We start from the raw sequence: 23,309 nt of genomic DNA, 5'->3' as shown, positions 1-23,309 counted from the left end.
GCTCATTAGCATTTCTATGACTATTATAACAAGCACCGGACACTTCAATGTGATTTATCAAGTATCTGATGTTGCACCATCCTTACCTATTAAGTGCCTGCATTTTGAGTCCTTCTTCGATACTATGGCTCAGGGCCTGCTGGTTGTGGTGCTTGCTGATCCGGGCCAGCACCCGTTCCTGGTGGGCCTCATACTCATCTCGACTAGGGTATATTTTGCTAATTAGGGCATCAAAGTTTGGATCTGGCCGCAGAGACCTCTTGGAGACCAGCTTTTTCCTGCAGGTTGGACACTCTTTGTTTCTAAAAACAAAAAAAAAACCCCAAGTTTCAATATTTTGCGATGAGGTGATGTATTAAAACATTGTAATTGATGTCCATGCAATATTAAAAGTTCAGAACTGTCAACTATTCTTAAAATACCATTACTTGCAAATGTTTTAATATTGGTTTACTAATCAATTTACATGATCAGTTTATGTCAAATAAAACTAACTTTTCACTGAAAGCGAATTTTTGAACTCAAAAAACAAGTAAGAGTTCCCTACTCTATCTTTAAACTAACTTCACTTGGTTTAAGGGAAAATACTGGCCTAAACTTGGAAAAGACCTTTTCCTTCAAATGAGAAGAGAAGAAAGATTAATATTTTTACAATTATAATCTTAACAAGCACAAAAAAGCATTCCCTTATATGCTTATTACACACCAAAACATATTAAAGCACTGCGCACAGGAGTAAGATGAAACAAAATCGGATTCAGCTTTGCGGGAGATAAAAGTAGATGAATAAAAGCTTAGTTAGATGGATTTCAGAAGCATCTTACACCAAAGGAAAGAGAGACAAAGGAGACACCATGAAAAAAAATTGTAAATGAATGTTTAAACCAAGTTGTCTTTCTAACTAAGAGCCAATGAAGTCTAATGGCATAAGTGTGATATGCATTAGGAGACCAGCAGCACTTTTGGTTAATCTTAAATTCGTGACAGTTACATGCAGTGTGTCATGGGTCACTGAGATTGAAAGGGCATTGGAAGTAATTTACAAGGCAACTTACAAGGCAAGTGCTGAAAAATGGAGAAAGTACTAGAAAGTCAGCAAAAAATTAAAAAGCTCAAAGAGCTCAGTGGGTCACGCAGCATCTACAGATGCAAAGGGGTGTGTTGGCCTTTCAAGTTGAGACCCCGTGTCAGGACTGGGGTGGGGGTTGGCGGGGGACTGAAAAGAGTAAAAGTGGCCAGTACATCAAAGTACTGGAGAGAGGTGTGACAGGAAAATGGGATGTGGGTTACCTGAGAAGGGAAAATCCATTCTTTCCCACTCTGACCAGTCCTCCCAGGTTCTCTTCCTTTGTTCATTTTTTTTTCCATCCCTCTCAACCTGCCCAAACCCAACCAGCTACCCGTAATTCTTCCCCCTCCCACTGCCTATCAGCTCCTGTGTCATCCTTCCCCTGCATTTCTACGTACTGATCATCTTTCGCACCCCCCTCCCCGCCCCACTCAGTCCTGATGTATGGTCTCAACCCAAAACATTTGCTTCCACAAATGTTGTTTGACCCACTGAGTTCCTTCCAGTAATTTATTGTTCTTTGTCCATACCAGAAATACTGTCTTGATCAATGGTAACAAGTGTCTTCATGAACTCTGCACAGAGTGTCAGGAAAGGCGGGGGGGGGGGGGGGGGTAGGGGACAGATTGTGGAGCTGCTGGCATATTCAATATGGTATGTAAACAAGTGAGCAGGAAGATCAAAGTGCAGAATGGATGGTAGGTCCAAAGGAAACCACAAGGAAAAATTCAGGTTAAAAATTCAGGTTAAAAATGACTGATTGCACAGAAATTATTTGTCCAGTATTACCCAGGAAATGGGAACTGACAATTCAAGTGTTCCAACCCACAACAATCGATCAGTATCTAAGAAGTTAACACATCTTTTCAAGCACTCTTAAAAAGGGTGGCAGTGCAACCACTCTTTTTAAGACCATTAAGTTTAAATAGCTTGTCAGTCCATTTTGCTTGCCTGGTACCCCTACATCAGTGGTTTTCAAACATTTTCTTATACCACCTGAAGTAATCCCTATGTCATAGGTGCTCTGTGAATGAAAAGAAAAAGTTTGAAAACCAATGCTCTATGGGAATGCGATTGTTTTTAAATTCCTCCATCCCTGATTGGGAGAGGAGGGAGCCCGATCAAGGAAAATCAAGAATAAGCACCGAACTGGAAGCTGTCTGTTGAGCCATGATAGTCACTATTTCTTTTTTTTTTTGTTTTTTTTTATTATTTGTACTCTTATTCATTTCTTAATGTTAGTGTTTGTTATTGTTATCGACATTGTACTAAGAATGAATCGTTTAGTTTTATAGGTGGGGGGAGGGGGATGGGTAATGACGCGGGCTTGTATATACAGTCATAGACAAAAGGAGTACATGTACACGAGATTGTGAACTGCCATCGGTGGCAGGATGCGGTATATTACTGTACAGGCCTGCGTGAAAAATTATAAAATATTAAAAACAAATTCCTCCATCCCGTATTTCCACTTACAAATTTTCTACTGTTACTGGCACATTTCAATCTCCTCCATCATGAATCCATATACAGAATTTTTTTTTTTTAAATCTCAGCCATTTCCTTTTTCTTCCATTTAATAATTTAGTCGCCAAAAACTGAAAGAGATCAACATTTACCCTAGCTGATCTCTTTGTTGTACGTGTCTGGCCAACTCCTGCTCATTTTGTGTGTTACTCATAGACATTCAAATATACTTTACCATGTCGTTCCCCTTTGTCGACCCTGCAAGTTGAGAGTTATGGATCTTTGGATACTCTGCCCTAGAGAGCTATTAAGCCTTTTTCTTTGGCTTGGCTTCGCGGACGAAGATTTATGGAGGGGGTAAAAAAGTCCACGTCAGCTGCAGGCTCGTTTGTGGCTGACCAGTCCGATGCGGGACAGGCAGACACGATTGCAGCGGTTGCAAGGGAAAATTGGTTGGTTGGGGTTGGGTGTTGGGTTTTTCCTCCTTTGCCTTTTGTCAGTGAGGTGGGCTCTGCGGTCTTCTTCAAAGGAGGCTGCTGCCCGCCAAACTGTGAGGCGCCAAGATGCACGGTTTGAGGCGTTATCAGCCCACTGGCGGTGGTCAATGTGGCAGGCACCAAGAGATTTCTTTAGGCAGTCCTTGTACCTTTTCTTTGGTGCACCTCTGTCACGGTGGCCAGTGGAGAGCTCGCCATATAATACGATCTTGGGAAGGCGATGGTCCTCCATTCTGGAGACGTGACCCATCCAGCGCAGCTGGATCTTCAGCAGCGTGGACTCGATGCTGTCGACCTCTGCCATCTCGAGTACCTCGACGTTAGGGGTGTGAGCGCTCCAATGGATGTTGAGGATGGAGCGGAGACAACGCTGGTGGAAGCGTTCTAGGAGCCGTAGGTGGTGCCGGTAGAGGACCCATGATTCGGAGCCGAACAGGAGTGTGGGTATGACAACGGCTCTGTATACGCTTATCTTTGTGAGGTTTTTCAGTTGGTTGTTTTTCCAGACTCTTTTGTGTAGTCTTCCAAAGGCGCTATTTGCCTTGGCGAGTCTGTTGTCTATCTCATTGTCGATCCTTGCATCTGATGAAATGGTGCAGCCGAGATAGGTAAACTGGTTGACCGTTTTGAGTTTTGTGTGCCCGATGGAGATGTGGGGGGGCTGGTAGTCATGGTGGGGAGCTGGCTGATGGAGGACCTCAGTTTTCTTCAGGCTGACTTCCAGGCCAAACATTTTGGCAGTTTCCGCAAAGCAGGACGTCAAGCGCTGAAGAGCCGCTTTAGATGATGCCGCTATTAAGCCTGAATCACTGAATACATACACAGTTGAGATAAACCAATTGGCTCATTAAAGTTGAAGTTTATTGGACCAGATCAGAAAGTAGAATGGAGACCAAGATCAAATTAGCCATGAACTTATTCAATGGTCACTAACACTGATAGGAAGGATAAACTGTATTAAAATGAACATTTTTCCAAGGATACTATACTTATTTCAGGCATTGCCAATACAACTGACAGAAAAATTCTTCAAAGAGTTAAAGAAAATAATAAGGAAATTTTTATGGAGAGGGGGGAAACCGAGGATAGCACTAGATAAATTAACAGAATGGTATAAACAAGGAGGCTTACAATTGCCAAACTTCAAAAATTATTATAGAGCCGCACAATTAAGATACCTATCAGATTTTTAATCAAACAAGGGAAAAACCAGACTGGACGAGATTAGAATTAGATAAAATAGGGGAAAAGATACCTGAACACATATTATATAAATGGGACGAAAAATTGGTACAACATAGAACTTCTCCAGTACTACATCATCTCCTCAATATTTGGAAGAAGATTCATGTAGAAAGAAATAAAACAAATTATCAATTACCAAAACTAATATTGATGCAAAATAAGCTACTCCCTTTTACAATAGACAACCTTTCCTTTAGAAAATGGGAAAAAAAAAGGGATTAAAAGAATAGAAAATTGTTTTTCAGGAAGTAGATTCTTATCCTTTGAACAAATGAGAGATAAGTACAATATAACTGGAGATACAGCGCTGGCATATTACCAACTGAGATCCTACTTGAAAGAGAAATTAGGAAGCAATTTGAGTTTACCAGAGGGAAGTAACCTTGAATATGTGATTACAGATACAATGTTAATCAAAAGATTTATAACAAATATGTATATTAAACTGCAAGAAAAAGAGAATGAGGAAACAAATGGTAAAACTAAACAAAAATGGGAACAAGATTTAAATATAAAGATAAAAAAGGAAACATGGGAGAAATTATGTTCTGGAACGATGAGAAATACAATAAATACGAGGCTACGTATGATACAATATAATTGGTTACACAGATTATACATTACACCACAAAAGTTAAATAAATGGGACCCAACAGTATCTAATAGATGTTTTCGATGTAAAAAAGAAAGGGGAACAACAATTCATGCAATCTGGACATGTGAGAGAGTAGAAAAATTTTGGGATGATCTCAATCAGATATTAAATAAAATAACAGAAAACAATATACCAAAGAATCCAGAGATCTTTCTCCTAAGTAACATAAAAAATAAAGAATTTGGAATTGACTTGGAGGATGCACAAAAAAGATTTGTTAAGATAGCCCTAGCCGTAGCAAAAAAATGTATTATGTCAACCTGGAAATTGGAAGATAATTTGAAAATACAACAATGGTATATAGAAATGAATAAATGTATTCCATTAGAAAAAATAACATATAGTTTAAGAAATAATATTGAAATATTCGAACAAGTATGGGAGCCTTACATTAAATACAATAGCGAAAACCTACCGGGAACAAACATTACCTAAGTTGATGGAAGGAGAAGAAAAGAAAAGAATGGACTCAGTAGAATTTCTGGTGTATTTTTGTTGAATGACAACATTGTCTGACTGGCTTAATGCAACCTAGATTGTATACCTAAAATGGATGAGAGGGGGGGTGGCTTGGGAGGAGGGAGGTGGGGGGAGAAAAAGACACTGTATATGTGTGAAAAAGAAAAAGTGTATATCATGGCTAACGTGATTTATGGTGTGAAAAATAAAAAATTAAAAAAAAATTAAAAAAAAAACTTATTCAATGGTAAAGCAAGTTCAAGAGCCCTGCACCTACTCCTGCTTCTAATATTTTATAAGGTCCTATGTACCTGCTGTGACCAAATATGACCAATATTATAATGCTTTTTCCCTGGATAATCTTTTACCAGGTGATTATTAATTTAAAGAATACAAGAAATAGGAGCAGCTGTTAATTGTATGGCCCCTGTGGCCCATTCAGTAAGATCAGAGCTAATCTGATGTTGGCCTCAGGTCCACATTACTGCCTATTCCCTTCAGCTCTCCTACAGACAGCATACCTATTCAATCTTAAGTACATGCAATGATTCAGTCTTTACTGCTCTTTGGAGTTGAAAGTTTATAAGTGTCAAGACCTTCTGACAGAAGAAATTCTCAACTCCTTCCTAAATGATCATACTGCAATCACTAAAGCCCCTTTCACACTTGCTTCCCAGTAAATCGGCCCTTCAGTGTCCCAGGATAGGAATGCGGTTTGGCCTTTCACACGAGACCACTCCTAACTGGAACACTGAATCCTTTCACACTTGCAAGGGTTTATCCCTGACATTTGCTCTGTTCTACCTTTAATCGGAAGTGCCTCAATGTTGCTGCCTGTTTCACTGCTGACGCCAGGGATTGTACTAGGGGTCAAGGCCGGCAATCCCCAGCATGAGATGACATCATCTGATGCCGGCGTCGAGCAGATTTTGCTTTCCCACTTGCCATTTTAAAGACCGAAAGGCATTCGATTTCTGGGATCACTGGCAAGTGTGAAATGGGCTGAAAGAAATGTTCTGCCTCATTACGTGGCCAGGTCTAAAATAATCTGCTTCTCCCCCACCCCCCAAAAATGTATTGCTCAAAAAAAAAACTGCCCTGAATACACTACAAATTCTTCCTTGAAGCTACCTTTGATTTGATTTCCTAGTTTATCTTCAATTACTATAACAGTCAGATTTATTTTCAGAGTATACAACCCTGCGATTCTTTTTCCTGTGGGTGAATCAGAATGATCACATTGGTAGTATAAAAACCATATAAAAACTACATAACGTACACATGTAAACAAAGAAATGTGAATAAGCTGACTGTGCAATACAGAGAGGAAAAAAAATCAATAAAGTGCAAAAGTACGTCTTTAGATGAGTCCCTGACTGAGTTTATTGTTGAGGAGTCTGATGGTGGAGGGGTAGCAGCTGTCCCTGAACCTGGTGGTGTGAGTCTTGTGGCACCTATACCTCTTTCCTGATGGCAGCCGCAAAAACACAAAAGTGTGTTGGGTGATATCGATCCTTGATGATTGCTGCTGCTTTCCAACAGCAGCATTCCCTGTAGATGTTCTACACAACAGTCACACAATTATTGGAAATATCAGTTCCTAACTTAAAGTCTATCCCTATAGCATAGGTGCTGAAAGGGGCTGAATGACGACTCCCACCAGTGACATCTTTCCCTTCCTATTTCTCGCAAACAGATATTTCTGACCCAAGATCATTTTCCACCACAGTACAGATCTCAACCCGTATTAACAAAGCAACTGCCCTTGCTTTGCTGTTCTATCAACCCATTCCAAAATGTTAAAGATCCCAGAATCATAATTTCCCAGTCTTGGTCAACTTGCAAACACATCTCTGAAATGGCTAATAGATCACTTCTTATATTTCTACTTATGCCATCAATTTACCCATCTTGTCATGAATGGTGCATGCATTCAGATAAGAAGCTTTAATTTTCCCTTTTCTTCATTTTCCTAACTGATTCTCTTCACAGGTGTAGCCATTTGGATTTGGTCTTTGCCAAAATATGCAAAAACCTCTGGTCTCCACCAGATGACACACAAGCTACCTGTCCAAGTCACCAGACAATGGAGACAAGAGCGTTCCCAACATGGCCCTCATCCTGATAACAGCCATCATGTGTGGTTGCATCAGGCTGTGCTTGGCACCAAAGTGCTGCTATTTACTGAGGATCTACCTGAACCACATTGCCGCACAATGTCCCAGTCACCTATCCTTTTTGGAAGTTTTTCCAGACAAACCCATTTGACTACAAAGCAGAGGTCAGCACAGAACATCTGTAGATGCTGAAAGACAAGAACTGGATGGACATGGTGGGGTGGTTCCTGCAGCAGACTATCCAGGTCATCTGGTGGAATGCCTCATCGGCAGTGCTCACACACAAGCACCAGGACTCGGCCTGGCTGGTGGTGAGAGGAGCCCTCCCAGTCAGATCCTTTCTGTACAACCAGAATCTCACCCACAACACACATTGACCCCAAGATAACTGCAATGGAGGAGTCACGTGATGGAGTAGTGGCCGGACGGTGAACTCCAGCCCTCTCCAGAAAAGTCGGAAAAAACAAAGGAAAACACAAAGGCACAAAAATAAAAATTAAAGTAAAGTGAGTATAAAGGTGGAAAGAAGATGGCGACGAAAAAAGAAAAATCGAAACCAACGGTAAGAAAAGAGGAAGAGAAGACAACGGAAGAAGAAGGAGAAGGCCTTACCTGTTCGAAGAGGCCCGCGGTGGAGAGAGAAACCCGCTCCCTCAGGTCGGTAGAAAGTGGACTACAAAAATGGCTCGCTGAGCCTAGTAAAAGTGCGCAACCGCGCATGCAAAACAACACACCGACGGGAGGGGTGACCAGCTGGGGAGTCGATCTCCACAGCCGGCAATGACAGCTGCAGAACAGCTGCAGCAAGAGGAGAACATAGAAGACAACGAAAACAAGAAAGAAGAGAAGAAAAGGACAACAAAGAAACAACAGATGGCCAACCCAGAGGAAGAGTACAGTGAAATAGAAGAAGAAGGGAAAGGCAAGACAAAGGATATACTTTCTCTTATTAAAGAATACATGGAGTCATTTAAAGAATGGCAAGCGCAAGAATTTAATGATTTAAGAAGAAGAATAAACAATACAGAAGAGAAAATGAATAAAATAGATATGACCTTATCAGAAATGGGAAAAAGAATGGACAAGGTGGAAGAACGAGAAGCAGCAGTAGAAATGGAGGTAGAGGACTTAAAAAAGAAATTAGAGGAATCTAATAAAAAAGTTAAAGAGACACAAGAACTGTTAGCTCAGAAAATAGATATAATGGAAAATTATAACAGAAGAAATAACATAAAGATAGTGGGCCTTAAGGAAGATGAAGAAGGCAAGAATATGAGAGAGTTTATAAAAGATTGGATCCCTAGGATCCTAGGATGTCCAGAACTACAGCAAGAAATGGAAATAGAAAGGGCACATAGAGCAGTGGCCTTTAAACCACAACCACAACAAAAGCCAAGATCTATTTTAGTAAAATTCCTAAGATATACTACAAGAGAAAAGGTACTGGAGAAAACAATGGAAAAAGTAAGAGAGGGCAACAAGCCACTGGAGTACAAAGGGCAAAAAATCTTCATTTATCCAGATATAAGTTTTGAACTCCTGAAGAAGAGAAAGGAGTTCAATACAGCAAAGGCGATTTTATGGAAGAAAGGGTATAAATTTATACTAAAGCATCCAGCAGTATTGAAAATATTTATTCCAGGACAGCAAAACAGACTATTCTCGGATCCAGAGAAAGCACGAAAATTTGCAGAACAATTACAAAATAGACTGAGAGATGAAGACGTGTAACGAGAGTACAAAAGACTGCGAACTAAAAAGACACATAAGTTTTGAACTCCTGAAGAAGAGGAAGGAGTTCAATACATCGAAAACGATCTTATGGAAAAAAACTATTCTCGGATCCAGAGGAAGCAAGGAAATTTGCAGAACAACTACAAAACAAACAGAGAGATGAAGACATGTAATAAGAGTAAAAATGACCACGATTTATATGTATGTGGGTAAAGAGGTATATGTGTGTATATGTATAATGTGCATACATGAATGTATCTGTTTTTAGAGGAAAATATAGATAGTATAGACAAGAATTAATAAGGGAAGGAAATGGAATAGAGGGAATAAGGAGGGAACTAAAAGAGTGACCTTTGTTACATATGAAAAGTGAAATCTTTTCTGGTGGGGGCTGGGTGGGGAGGAGTTGCAGTCACTGCAAAATCAGCTGACGCTTGCGAGTGAATTCGCAAATCCAAATGGAGAGGGGAGATGTGGTTGTCTGACAAGTGATAAAGGACAACTCAAGAGGGGAAGGGGAGATTGGGGCTAAAGAAGTTTTAAATAGGAGAATAAGGAAAATGTTTGATGTTTTAGGAATGTTGTCTTATAAAGGGTTCAAAACAAGAAAACAGAAATGGATAAGAAGGAAAGGTAATGATGGAGAAACGGAAAGGGAAGATAAACAAAGTATAAAATGGCTACGTTGAACTATATGACATTAAATATTAATGGAATACATAACCAAATTAAAAGGAAGAAACTGCTAAATTTACTGAAAAAAGAAAAAATTGATATAGCATTTGTGCAAGAAACACATTTAACTGAATTGGAGCACAAGAAATTAAAGAGAGATTGGGTAGGACACGTAACAGCAGCATCGTATAATTCAAAAGCAAGAGGAGTAGCTATATTAATTAGTAAAAATGTGCCATTTAAAATAGAAGAGGAAATAATAGATCCAGCAGGGAGATATGTAATGATAAAATGTCAGATATATTCGGAGTTTTGGAATCTACTCAATGTATATTCACCTAACGAAGAAGATGAAAAGTTTATGCAAGATATCTTTTTGAAGATAGCAGATACGCAAGAGAACATATTAATAGGAGGGGATTTCAACCTGAATTTGGATTCAAATATGGACAAAACTGGGAAAAAAATTAACAGAAAGAACAAAGTAACCAAATTTATAATTAAATCGATGGAAGAAATGCAACTTTTGGATATATGGAGGAAACAACACCCAAAGGAAACGGAATATTCATATTACTCAGCTAGACATAAAACATACTCAAGAAAAGACATATTTTTGTTATCAGCTCGTATGCAAGATAGAGTAAGAAAAACAGAATATAAAGCTAGAATACTATCGGACCATTCACCCTTAATATTGACAGTAAAGTTAGAGGACATCCCTCCAAGAATGTATAGATGGAGATTAAACCCCATGTTACTTAAAAGGCAGGATTTTAGAGAATTTATTGAAAAACAAATTAAAATGTATTTTGAAATAAATACGAAATCAGTGAAAGATAAGTTTATACTATGGGATGCAATGAAAGCATTCATTAGAGGGCAAATAATAAGTTATGTAACCAAGATGAAGAAGGACTATAATCAGGAAACAGAGCAGTTGGAAAGGGAAATAGTAAATATAGAAAAAGAATTAGCAATGAAAGAAGATACAACTAAAAGAAGAGAATTGGCAGATAAAAATATAAAATATGAAACACTACAAACATATAAGGTGGAGAAGAATATAATGAAGACAAAAGAGAAATATTATGAACTAGGTGAAAAAACGCACAAAATCCTAGCATGGCAGCTTAAGACAGAACAAGCTAAGAAAATGGTATTGGCATCAAGGAAAAAAGACAAACAAATTACATAAAATCCAAAAGAAATTAAGGAAAACTTTAGAGAATTCTATGAACAATTATACCGAACTGAAAACGAAGGGAAAGAAGGCAAAATAGATGAATTTCTAACTAAAATTGAACTACCAAAACTACAAATAGAGGAACAAAATAAATTAACAGAGCCATTTGGAATAGTAGAAATACAAGAGATAATAAAAAAATTACCAAATAATAAGACACCAGGAGAGGATGGATTCCCAATAGAATTCTATAAACATTTAAAGACTTATTAATTCCGCCCCTCCTGGAAGTAATCAACCAGATTGATAAAACACAAAGCTTACCAGATTCATGTAAAACAGCAATAATTACAGTAATACTAAAGCAAGGGAAAGATCCACTCACACCAGCGTCATATAGACCAATATCTTTACTTAACACAGATTATAAGATAATAGCTAAACTATTAGCAAACAGATTAGCAGAGTATGTACCGAAAATGGTAAATCTAGACCAAACTGGATTTATCAAAAAAAGACGCACAACAGACAATATTTGTAAATTTATTAACTTAATTCATGCAGTAGAAGGGAATAAAGCACCAACAGTAGCAGTTGCTTTAGACGCAGAGAAGGCCTTTGACAGAGTAGAATGGAATTATTTGTTCAAAGTATTGCAAAAATTCAGTTTACCGGAGAAGTATATTAATTGGATTAAAGCATTATATAAGGGACCATTAGCGAAAGTGACAGTAAATGGACATGTATCAAAGCAATTTAACTTAAGCAGGTCAACACGGCAGGGATGCCCACTATCACCTTTATTGTTTGCGTTAGCTATAGAACCACTAGCAGAATTGATAAGAACCGAAAATAATATAAAAGGGATAAAAATAAAAGACAAAGAATATAAAATCAGTTTATTTGCGGATGATGTTATAGTATACTTAACAGAACCAGAACTATCAATAAAAGAATTATATAAGAAATTAAAGGAATATGGAGAAGTGTCGGGTTACAAGATCAATGTAAATAAAAGTGAAGCAATGCCTATGAATAATGCAGATTTCTCAAAATTTAAGAAGGAATCGCCATTTAGATGGCAAATGCAAGCAATAAGATACCTAGGTGTACAAATAAACAAAAATCTCGCCCAACTATATAAACTCAATTATTATCCACTAATGAAAAAATTACAGGACGATTTAGAGCATTGGAAAGATTTACCACTAACACTATTAGGAAGGATAAACTGTATTAAAATGAACATTTTTCCAAGGATATTATACCTATTTCAGGCATTGCCAATACAACTGACAGAGAAATTCTTCAAGGAGTTAAAGAAAATAATAAGGAAATTTTTATGGAAAGGGGGGAAACCGAGTATAGCACTAGATAAATTAACAGAATGGTATAAACAAGGAGGCTAACAACTGCCAAACTTTAAAAATTATTATAGAGCCGCACAATTAAGATACCTATCAGATTTTTATCAAACAAGGGAAAAGCCAGATTGGACTAGATTAGAATTAGATAAAATAGGGGAAAATATACCTGAACACATATTATATAAATGGGATGAAAAATTGGTACAACATAGAAGTTCTCCAGTATTACATCATCTACTCAATATTTGGAAGAAGATTCATGTAGAAAGAAATAAAACAAATTATCAATTACCAAAACTAATACTGACGCAAAACAAGTTACTCCCTTTTACAATAGATAACCTTTCCTTTAGAGAATGGGAGAAAAAAGGGATTAAAAGAATAGAAAATTGTTCTTCAGGTAATAGATTCTTATCCTTTGAACAAATGAAAGATAAATACAATATAACTCAAGATACAGTGCTGGCATATTACCAATTGAGATCCTACTTGAAGGATAAATTAGGAGGCAGTTTGAGTTTGCCAGAGGGAAGTAACTTTGAATATGTGATTACAGATACAATGATAATCAAAAGATTTATAACAAATATGTATATTAAACTGCAAGAAAAGGAGAATGAGGAAACAAATGGTAAAACTAAACAAAAATGGGAACAAGATTTAAATATAAAGATAAAAAAGGAAACATGGGAGAAGTTATGCTCTGGAACGATGAGAAATACAATAAATACGAGGTTACGTATGATACAATATAACTGGATACACAGACTATACATTACACCTCAAAAGTTAAATAAATGGGACCCAACAGTATCTGATAGATGTTTTCGATGTAAAAAAGAAATAGGAACAACAATTCATGCAATCTGGACATGTGAGAAAGTAGAAAAATTTTGGGAAGATCTAAATCAGATATTAAATAAAATAACAGAAAACAATATACCAAAGAATCCAGAGATCTTCCTCCTAAGTAACATAAAAAACAAAGAATTTGGAATTGATTTGGAGGATGCAAAAAAAAGATTTGTTAAGATAGCTCTAGCCGTAGCAAAAAAATGTATTATGTCAACCTGCAAATTGGAAGATAATTTGAAAATACAACAATGGTATATAGAAATGAATAAATGTATTCCATTAGAAAAAATAACATATAGTTTAAGAAATAATATTGAAATATTCGAACAAATATCGGAACCTTACATTAAACACAATAACGAAAACCTACCGGGGACAATCACTACCTAAGTTAACGGAAGGAAAAGGATATGAAAAGAATGGACTCAGTGGAATTTCTGGTGTATTTTTATTGAATGACAACATTGTCTGACTGGTTTAATGTATCCTAGATTTTATACCTTAAATGGATGGGAGGGGGGAGGTAGGGAGGGTGGGATGGGAGGAGGGAAGGGGGGGGGAGAAAATGGCACTGTATATGTGTGAAAAGGAAAAAGTGTGTACCATGGTTAATGTGATTTATGGTGTGAAAAATAAAAAAATTTAAAAAAAAAGATGACTGCAATGAAGTGAAGACAATTCCCCACTTATTTGCAGAATGCAGATTCGCTAAGAGTGTGAGGAGAAGGATTCAAGCATTTCAAAGTTCCCAAGGATGCACATCAAATCAGATGTCCAGAAATCCTAAAGACTCAGTGAGAGGCACACTTTAGTCTGGCCAAAACCCATTGGTCTTTCAGCACACAAAGATGTTGGTGAAGGAATGGTGTTGACTGGCATATTCCAGACAGCAGGAGTACATTTTGAGGCTTGAGCCTTAAGGCTTGGTGCAGCCAATACGAGATCGCTATGGGGAAGGACCACAATCTAGTGTCCTTCCATTACCAAGCACTGAGAGGCTGAGGCAGAGGAGAAGCCCCTTTAACAAAAAGGGAAGGGGGTGGGGGGGGGGGGGGTGGGGGAAGTAACAACAAGATGCCACAGTAGTGACAATGGTGTAAACAGTAATGAATTTAAAAATGTACAGTGATGGCAATGAATGGATGGGAAGAGACTTTGAACAGTTTTCCTTTTGTAAATAATTTATTGTGAATTAAGTTTATTTTTGGTTTAAAAAATGAGCAGCCTGTCAAATTACCAGTGAGATTAACCAAATTTGTGTTTTTGTTCAAACTTCTGATTTATAACTTTAAATTGTAGATTTAGTAATCTGATTTATTGGGGGCAATTTTATTTGCACTTAATGCTCTGAACTGTTAACTAGAGCAAAAACATTCATCAACCAATTGCCATCCATCTTTCCATGAGGTGACGTTTCAATTCACACCACTCCTCCTACCCTCCCACCACTGCTTCTCAAGTTCTTGATGTGGGTTACTCCTGATGCTTATTACTTCAATTCTGATTATTCAAAACAAAAATTAACACTTTCTCCTACTTAAGCAAATTCTATCCTTTGAACACACACTGTGGATGTCAGAGACCACATAGTGACTGATAGGTAGGAGCATTCAGGAAGCAAATTCAGACTACAGAGAAAGTTATAAAGAAATTCCAAACTTGTTGGATACTTCAGGATGGTGATACAAGCAGGGTCACAGAAACTATGATCTAATCCCTGCAGCTGTGCTGCTGTAGGCAGCCACCGGCAGAAGCCAAGTTGTTGTCCAAAGAGAAAGGGCTCCCACCGAACTTGCAGTTGCCCACTGGGAGTGGAGCTTCCTGAGGGCTTACAACACATTCCTTTTCATTTAAAGAAACCAAAATATAATAAAACTAAGTGTCATTGAGGGAAAGGAAAAAGACAGCACTAACTTTCCTTTGAGAAATTAAAATTTTCAAGGACAACGACAAAATATACGCCTGCTGCAAATATTTGGTGGCAAAAGGTTGGAGCATGTAGTTGCAGTGCAATTTTCTTATGTAGAAAACGAAGTCTCAAGTCCCCCTCCATGTTTCTAACAAAACAAAAGAGCAGCCACCTGTTGTTTGCCTGTCCTCATTCTGATGTTGGCAGAAAGCCAGCAGTGTGCTGAGGAAATGCACATTCTGATCTTCCCCATCACGTGAATTTAAATCTAGTTTGATTGAATGAAAGTTTTCTCAAACCAATCAAATGCAACTGAACACTTCAGGTTTTCACATTTATTACATGTATAGCCCAATTTTTAAATAATTGTAAATCATGAGACAAATAAGGAGAGGAAATGAGCTCAGATGTCATAGGTAGCAGCCATCAAGCTATTACATACCCACTCCTGAGGGCAGTAACAATGCAATCAGCACAGAAACGATGGAGGCACTCTTTGGTTGTCATAGTGTTCTTCAGCATGTCAAGGCATATAGGACACATCAGCTCACTGTGGAGACTTCTGGGTGACACTGCAATCTCCATGCCATCCGTGATTGCTTCCTGTAAATCACAAAGTTCAAAGTTCATCAAGTAGCGAGACCAAAGGTTTATTTTTTTCCTAATTACTGCATCAACAGTAAGGTCACAACACCTTTGATGAAGTTGAAGAGATCAACATCCTCTGTTGCCCGACCTTAAAGTCATTATCTCCTCAGGATCAAATTGAACCTAGCCTCCACTACCATCACATTTGCTATGGGCTGGTTTTCCAACAGACTAAGTGGGTAGAACTCTACAGAAGCAAAGCACTCCAGCAGGATGAGAAAGAACAAAAGTAAGAAGGGTTAGCTGTATCCCAGAGAATTCCTTGGCCACCTAGAGACTGTTTCACGCTTCAGTTGTGGAACCATGGGTCACATAGACCAAAAATGGAGCAACACCTATTTTTCTAAAAAAAAATGAGGAAGGAAATTTTATGCTGAACAATTACATAATGATTTATTTATGAGCCAATTGAAAGTGACTGTGCAGATAAAAAAAAATCCATACACATCTATGATAGCTACACCTAAAACTAAAACCAAATACTGTAGTTACAAAATGTTAAGTCAAATCCAAATCACCCATGTTCAGTTCATGTCTCAGCATCTGTGCAGTTGTGCAACTTCCAGGAATTGTGAATGGGCCTCAACTTAACACATCCCCCTGCAAATCCATCACAATAAAGAACATGCATATTAAATGCAATTCCCAAAAACTTTTTTCAGTCTATGACTCAGTTATATTCTATCCTCGATAACGAAAACATGCACAGCACAAACCATTACGTGAATAAAGTTCTTTGAAATAGTGTTGATGAATTATGGTCAGAAGCTAAAAGTTAGAACAAGGTTGCGCAGCCCCAGAAGTTCAATTCACCCATAAACCCAGATTAATTCTCAATCAGTAAAGGTGAAAGGTAAAGGTTCCATTATTGTCATGTAATACTACATTTAGAATGTAACATACATGAAAATCTTTAAACTTTGTCTACCATAAGGAAGACAGAGAGTCGTCACTTTGTCCAGCGCCTCTTGCAGAAATGTTACCCTAGCGAGAAATTAACTCATGACCCCTGGTTTACAAGTCCTCGAACCACCGAGTTATTGGTATGATATGCTTACCTTCTTTGGCAAGGCATTGAGATTAAAGGTTAAGAAATCATGTTGCATCCATGTAAAACTGATTGGGCCACACGAAGAATACTGGGTGCAATTCTGGTCATCCCATATTAGAAGGATGTGGAAGCTATGGAAATTGTACAGAAGAGCTTCACCACCATATTGTCTGGTTTAGTGGTTACGAGGTTAAACAAATTTGCTTTCTCTGGAGTGGAGGATGCTGAGGGGCCTGACATAAGTTTATAAAATCATGAGAAGGCACTGATGGGATGGATAGTCAAAATCTTTTCCCAAATTGAAAGCATCACTCCCTAGAGGACATGTTTTTAAGGACAAGGGGGAGAAATAAGTTTAAGGGAGATGTGAATGGCAATTTTTTTCTTTACAGAGAGCGATGGAACAGGCTGCCAGAAGTAGTGGTGGCAGCAGATACAAGAGTAGCATTTAAGATGTTTCCAGATAAATACATGCATACAAAGGGGATGTCAGGATATCGGGGGAAAGCAGCAGAATCTTAGTTTGATTGGACATTGTGTTTAGCACAGACACATGGGCCAAAGGCCCTTTTCCTGTGGTGTACTATTCTTTGTTCTATCCATTCTTCACCTCAGGTAGGTCATATGGCATGATGTTGGTCTATCAATCCAACTCCTGATATAGGAACGACATTTTGTAGTTCTACTCAGTTATTTTCTCATCAAATTAAATTAGTGACTCTCCTATGGATCTTGTCACACTTTCCCTGTTCATCTATAATTTGACTTTTAACTTACTGAGAATGAAACTGTATGTCAGCAATCCAGGTCACCACAGATACAATAGCCCCAAATGCTCTGATGTACAAATCCAAACCCTGGTTTACCTGACTGAAGACTGCAATTTGATTCAAAATAGTTGATTAACAAGTCTGAATTCCTGACCTGTAAATAGCCTACAAAATAACAAATAGGGGTACCTTTAGCTTCCACATTGATTAAGAAAAACAGTCTGCAAAAGTACACGTTAGATCTGATAAGCTCCCCGAGTTTAATCTTGACAAGGTTCTGAGAATGCAAGAGAGTCTGAGGTTCTATGTTTAGAGTTCTGAATTATATATTATATATTTGCATATATTGATATACAAATCAGTTCTATAGTGCACTACTGATTAACTGAATTTGCTCATTGGTTCCATTCCATTCAATGATAGTCTTCTGTTTGAAGTTAACAGAATTGCTTGTTCTTCTGCCTTTCAGATGGAAGAGGTGCAGTGGGAATGCAAAAATTACAGAGTGTGGTTAATTAAGGAAATAACATTGTTACATACATACCTGTGGACCATACAACCAAAAGGCAAATGAGCACCAAAGACAAATTCAGGTCAAAGTCAACAAAGGAAGGAGTGTGAATGTTAAATCTACAGGATTATCTAGGACAGGCTCATTCATTAGTGATATCCATCATCTTCTGTACAAACCAGATTTCAAATTAAAGATTTAATGATTCACGAGCCTCATGTCATTGATAACAAATTATAGTGCCTGAATTACATAGCCCACCATCCGAGACATCCCCATCAAAATATTTCTGTATGATTAAAGCAAAGCTAATTCTAAAATCATATCCATTACTCCCACACTACGTTTTCTTTACATTTATACAAGTCATAGAAAATAATGACATTTTTTCCTACTAGGGCTATTAGATTACTGAACATGAGAAACAGATTATGCACAACTGGTCAAATTGGGTTCCATTAATTGTTGAATTTGGAAGAATAACAGAACATTACAAATGTATTACAGTAGTTTAATTAACTAGAATTCATAACGTCATAATGTCCAGTTTCTAAATATCAGTTTCTTTCTGACTTTCTCACCTAAAGTCTAGACCCATTCATGACATCTGCAATTTGTCCATCAGCGAATTCTTCAAAAATATAATGAAGAAAATCTATTCAATTTAACTGATGTAATAGTTTTAATTTAACAAACTTGTCTTTTTTTTTAAACGTAGGTTTCCTACGATAAAATAAACACACCAAATTGCAGGAGGAACTCAGCTGGACTTTTCGGCATCTATAGGAGACAAAGATAAATTTCCGACATATTGAGTCTGAGCCCTTCTTCAAGGGGGAAAATAAAAAAAAAAATCAGAAAAGGGAGAAGCAGGATATATCAGAAAGTTTCAGAATTCAATGGGGATACAATAAGGGACTAGATGAGAATTTATCACATCAGTGCAAGACAGGGAAAGGAGAGACGATGATGGAGTAAAGCTGGGGTGGGGGTGGGGCTTTAATGAAAGACAGAGAATTTGATATTAATGCCCTCCAGTTGGAGGGTGCCCAGTTGGAAGATGAGTTATTGTTCCTCAAATTTCTGGGTGGTCTCAGTCTGGCAGTACATTAGACCATGAACAGATATGTCAGCAAGGGAATGGGATGGAGAAATGAAATGGGGGGGGGGGGGCGGCACTGGAAGATCAACGCAATTGTGGCGGGCAGAGCCAAGGTGCTCAAAAAAGCAATCTCCCAGTCTGCATCCAGTCCTCCAAAGTAGAGGTGACAACGGGAGCAATGGATGCAGTAGATGACCCCTGCAGATTCACAAGTTGCTTCATTTGGAAGAGCCGTTTGGGGCCCCAAATGGTGCTGAGGGAGGAAGTGTTGGTGCAAGTGGAGCATCTCTTGCGGTCACAGGGATAGGTCTCAAGGGGATGATTGGTGAGGACTGGACAATGGAGTCTCAAGGGGATGATTGGTGAGGAGTGGACAATGGAGTCACGGAGGGAGTGGTCCCTGAGAGGGGGGACTAGGTGTCTAGTGGTGGGATTACGTAGTAGGTGGTGGAAATGATGGAGGAGGATGTGTTGGATGTGGAGGCTGGTGGGGTGATAGGTGAGGACAAGGGGAGTCCTGTCCTTGTTGCGTGTGGTGGCAGAAGGGGCCAGGGCAGATGTGCAGGTAATGGGAGATATGCAGGTGAGTGCTGAGTTGATGGTGATAGAGGGAATGAAGAAGGAAAACATCTCTGATGATCTGTCATGGAAGTCCTCATCCTGAGTGCAGATGCGACGAGAGATGGGGAATTGAGAGAATGGAATCCTTACAGGGGACAGGGTGGGAAGAGGTGTAGACGAGGTAGCTGTGAGATTGGTGGGTTTATAGAAGATATCTGTTGAGAGTTTGTCTCCTGAGATGGAAGGAGAGAGAGAGGGGCCAGTGGAGTGAGGTTGAGGAAAGGGAGAGTGTTGCTAGAGATGAACCAAGTGAATTTGAGATCAGGGTGGAAGTTGGCTATACTATACAATAAAACCCTTTCTTTACAAAATCTAAATGTGACATTGTAATCCAACAGCACAAGTCACAACATAGTTAACAACTTGCAATTTTCAACCACTACAAAGAGAGATGGGAGAAGACCACTAGAAGCTTGATTTATGAACTAAAGAGCATTTCTACGTAGAAAACTCATTATGTGCCTTCGTGGATTTATATTTTGCCTGGTCATCAACCTGATATTCTGCTTCTCTCTTGCTACTAATGGTAACTAACCTGCTGACTATTTCAGATATATTCCATTTCTAATTTTAGATTTTTTTTTTTTACCAGGCTTCTTGTAATAGGAGCATTCTTCTTCATCTTCACTGTTGCAGGTTTTTGACCCGATTACGTCTTCAGGCTCTCTTGAATCATTGATTTCTTACCTTTCTCTATCAGGCTGTTGCTTCTTTTTCTACATCCAAGCCCCAATCAGAGAGAAAGGAGAGAGGAGGAGGAGGAGGAGGAGGAGGAGAAATGCAAAGGTGACAGATAAAGAGGTGAAAGAACATTAAATAGAGAAAGAGCAGACAGAGAAAGAAAACAAAAACAATTACATTACAGACAATGTAATTGATTCAGACAGCACGTGGAGGAAAATAAGGCAGCAGAAAGGGGAGTGACAAAAAAAAAATAAAGCAAAAATTAGACAGACCAAGGGAAAAAGCAGGAAAGAAAGACTGAAGGTTTCAGAAGGGATGGAGGAGTAGAAAGCAGAAAGACACAATTACAGTTAGTCAGAAGTGTGAAGAAGGGAATAGGCAAAATCAGAATGATGTGGAAAATGTGGTAAACATTTTAAACAGACATTTTTCTAAACTTACCAGAGTCAAGATCAGAGGTTGTTAATTCTAACAGGAGGGGCACAGTCACGTGGGCTGATTATTTTAACTGAAGTATTTTAGGAACTGGAGAATTAGATTCTTTTTTTTAAATTACTGGGCAGATTTAAGCCAATGCTATGTGACTGAGGCGCAAGCATATGTGACATCTAAAATATAGATAAACAATTCTATTCCACCTATTTGTTACTTTAAAAAATATTTTATTTATTTCAGCGTTGAAGTTTAAATGTTCCTGAAATGAGACATTTCAGCGTTGAAGTTTAAATGTTCCTGAAATGAGACATTTCAGCGTTGAAGTTTAAATGTTCCTGAAATGAGACATTTCAGCGTTGAAGTTTAAATGTTCCTGAAATGAGACATTTCAGCGTTGAAGTTTAAATGTTCCTGAAATGAGACATTTCAGCGTTGAAGTTTAAATGTTCCTGAAATGAGACATTTCAGCGTTGAAGTTTAAATGTTCCTGAAATGAGACATTTCAGCATTGAAGTTTAAATGTTCTTGAAATGAGACATAGGCACTTTTCAGGTTCTGGTACAAGAATCTTCAGATCAGTAAAATTAGTCCGTCTGAATGTCATAAAGGGTTATGCATTAAGCAAAGGTGAACATCGCATTGGGTCCATGGATTTCTATAAACTCAGCCACTAATACTGGTGCTCTTGTTAATAAAACTATCCTTGAATGGCCACTGCTCAGTGAACACCCAAAATTCAGACTTTAGTGAACACAAATATTTAAACATGAGGCTCTTATTGGCCAGTGTTCCCCAAATCTGCTGTTAATAAATAATACTTTATATTGATTCAGAATTCTCATCGATTCGGAATAGGCAGAAACAAGCATTTTGACAGACTTATTACAGAATCATCCAGTGCATATTAACTACAATGAAACATTAAATCACCCTGCATAAATATATACAAATGTAATAATTACCTGTGGTGTTCTTTGCAATTCATACAAGCTGAGCTCCCATGTTTTGCTGAGAGGCTGGGTTCCATTGGTCTGCACAATTTGTGCCATTGCTGTAAGAAATAGGGTAAAACTATATAAAAGTGAAAATTTTACCCAACCATGTTTCACGATCTCAGTTTCCAAAAATCTCTCCATCAAACAGAACATGACAATATTAAATCAATAACCTGTAGATGCTGGAAGTGTGAAATAAAAACAGTACATGCTGGAACCATCTAGAAGGTTAGCCATAGTTTGTTGAAAGAGAAATAATTAACTTTTCTAATCCATCAGTAATGAAGGATCTGATGAAAGATCTTGGAGCAGAAATATTCACCATTTTTCTTTCCACAGATATTTAACCTGCTGAGCTTTTCCCCAACATTTTTCTGTTTATATACAAAACATCTCTAATAATAATGATCACCTTCAGGGATTAGAAACAACACAGGAATATGGACTAGTACCCGCGGTTAAAAACCAAACGGAGGAAAATGTCTACAAAGTTCTCTCTCATTGATTTCAGATCAGATTTATTGTCAGAGTACATACATGACATCACATACAGCCCAGAGATTCCTTTTTCCAGTGGGTGCAGCAGAATTACCACTAATTGGTAGTGCAAAAATAAACTGTACACAGTGACAACATATAAACAAATAAAAGAACTATTGTTACAGAGTTCTGCGTTGTGTATTGACCTACGTGTTGTGTGGTTTTAGGTTAAAAAGTGACAGTTTGCCTTTGAGAGTCAAGGTGAAGGTGGACTGCAGAGAGTGGGAGATTGACTGGGCATGTGCAGATGATCTAGAAATTTCTGGACTTGGAAGACCAACCACCACTGGGGTGTGGCTAGAAGGAGGCCCAAGCAGAGTCATTGTCTGGGAGGCAGTTTAGAATGTTGGGCATTTTAAAAGGGATGAACATTCCGAAGGCAGCCAGAAAGAAGGATCCGGACCAAGCCATTGTTCCTCTCTCTGCAAGCAACACAAGAAGACAACTTCAAATTTTGTGCTCTCTCTCAAAGATCTTTTGACTTTGAGTTACCAAACAAACTGAATTTTGTTTATGATATTTGCTTCGGTTGAGATCGAAGTTTTGTGAGTCTTGTGTGTTTTGTGTCTAAGTTTTTCTATGGTCTGGTTGGAAATATAACTTAGACTTTAATTACATATGTTATATTTAGGCTGGGGAATTTATTAGTTTTACACTGTTATAGAAATTTGTATAGTAACCAGTGGGCAATGTTATAAAAGGGGGGATTTTGAATTA

The 23,309-nt window shown here is 38.1% G+C and overlaps 1 protein-coding gene across 2 annotated transcripts in view; it reads right to left on the bottom strand.

Annotated features, from left to right (window-relative positions):
• Nucleotides 1-23,309, bottom strand: part of rnf2 (ring finger protein 2) — a 61,015-nt gene that overhangs the window by 11,426 nt on the left and 26,280 nt on the right. For both annotated transcript variants that reach the window (XM_069938179.1, XM_069938180.1), the window contains exons 2-4: nt 22,020-22,108; nt 15,678-15,838; nt 87-302 (exon numbers count right to left, since the gene is read on the bottom strand). In XM_069938179.1, the coding sequence (XP_069794280.1) occupies nt 87-302; nt 15,678-15,838; nt 22,020-22,108 (466 nt within the window). The remainder of the gene's footprint in view (nt 1-86; nt 303-15,677; nt 15,839-22,019; nt 22,109-23,309) is intronic.

The sequence above is a fragment of the Narcine bancroftii genome, chromosome 5 (genome assembly GCF_036971445.1).
Source record: "Narcine bancroftii isolate sNarBan1 chromosome 5, sNarBan1.hap1, whole genome shotgun sequence".
Classification (NCBI taxonomy): Eukaryota; Metazoa; Chordata; class Chondrichthyes; order Torpediniformes; family Narcinidae; genus Narcine; species Narcine bancroftii.
Note: the sequence above shows the minus strand (reverse complement) of the source record. Positions and strands in the feature narration are given on the sequence as shown.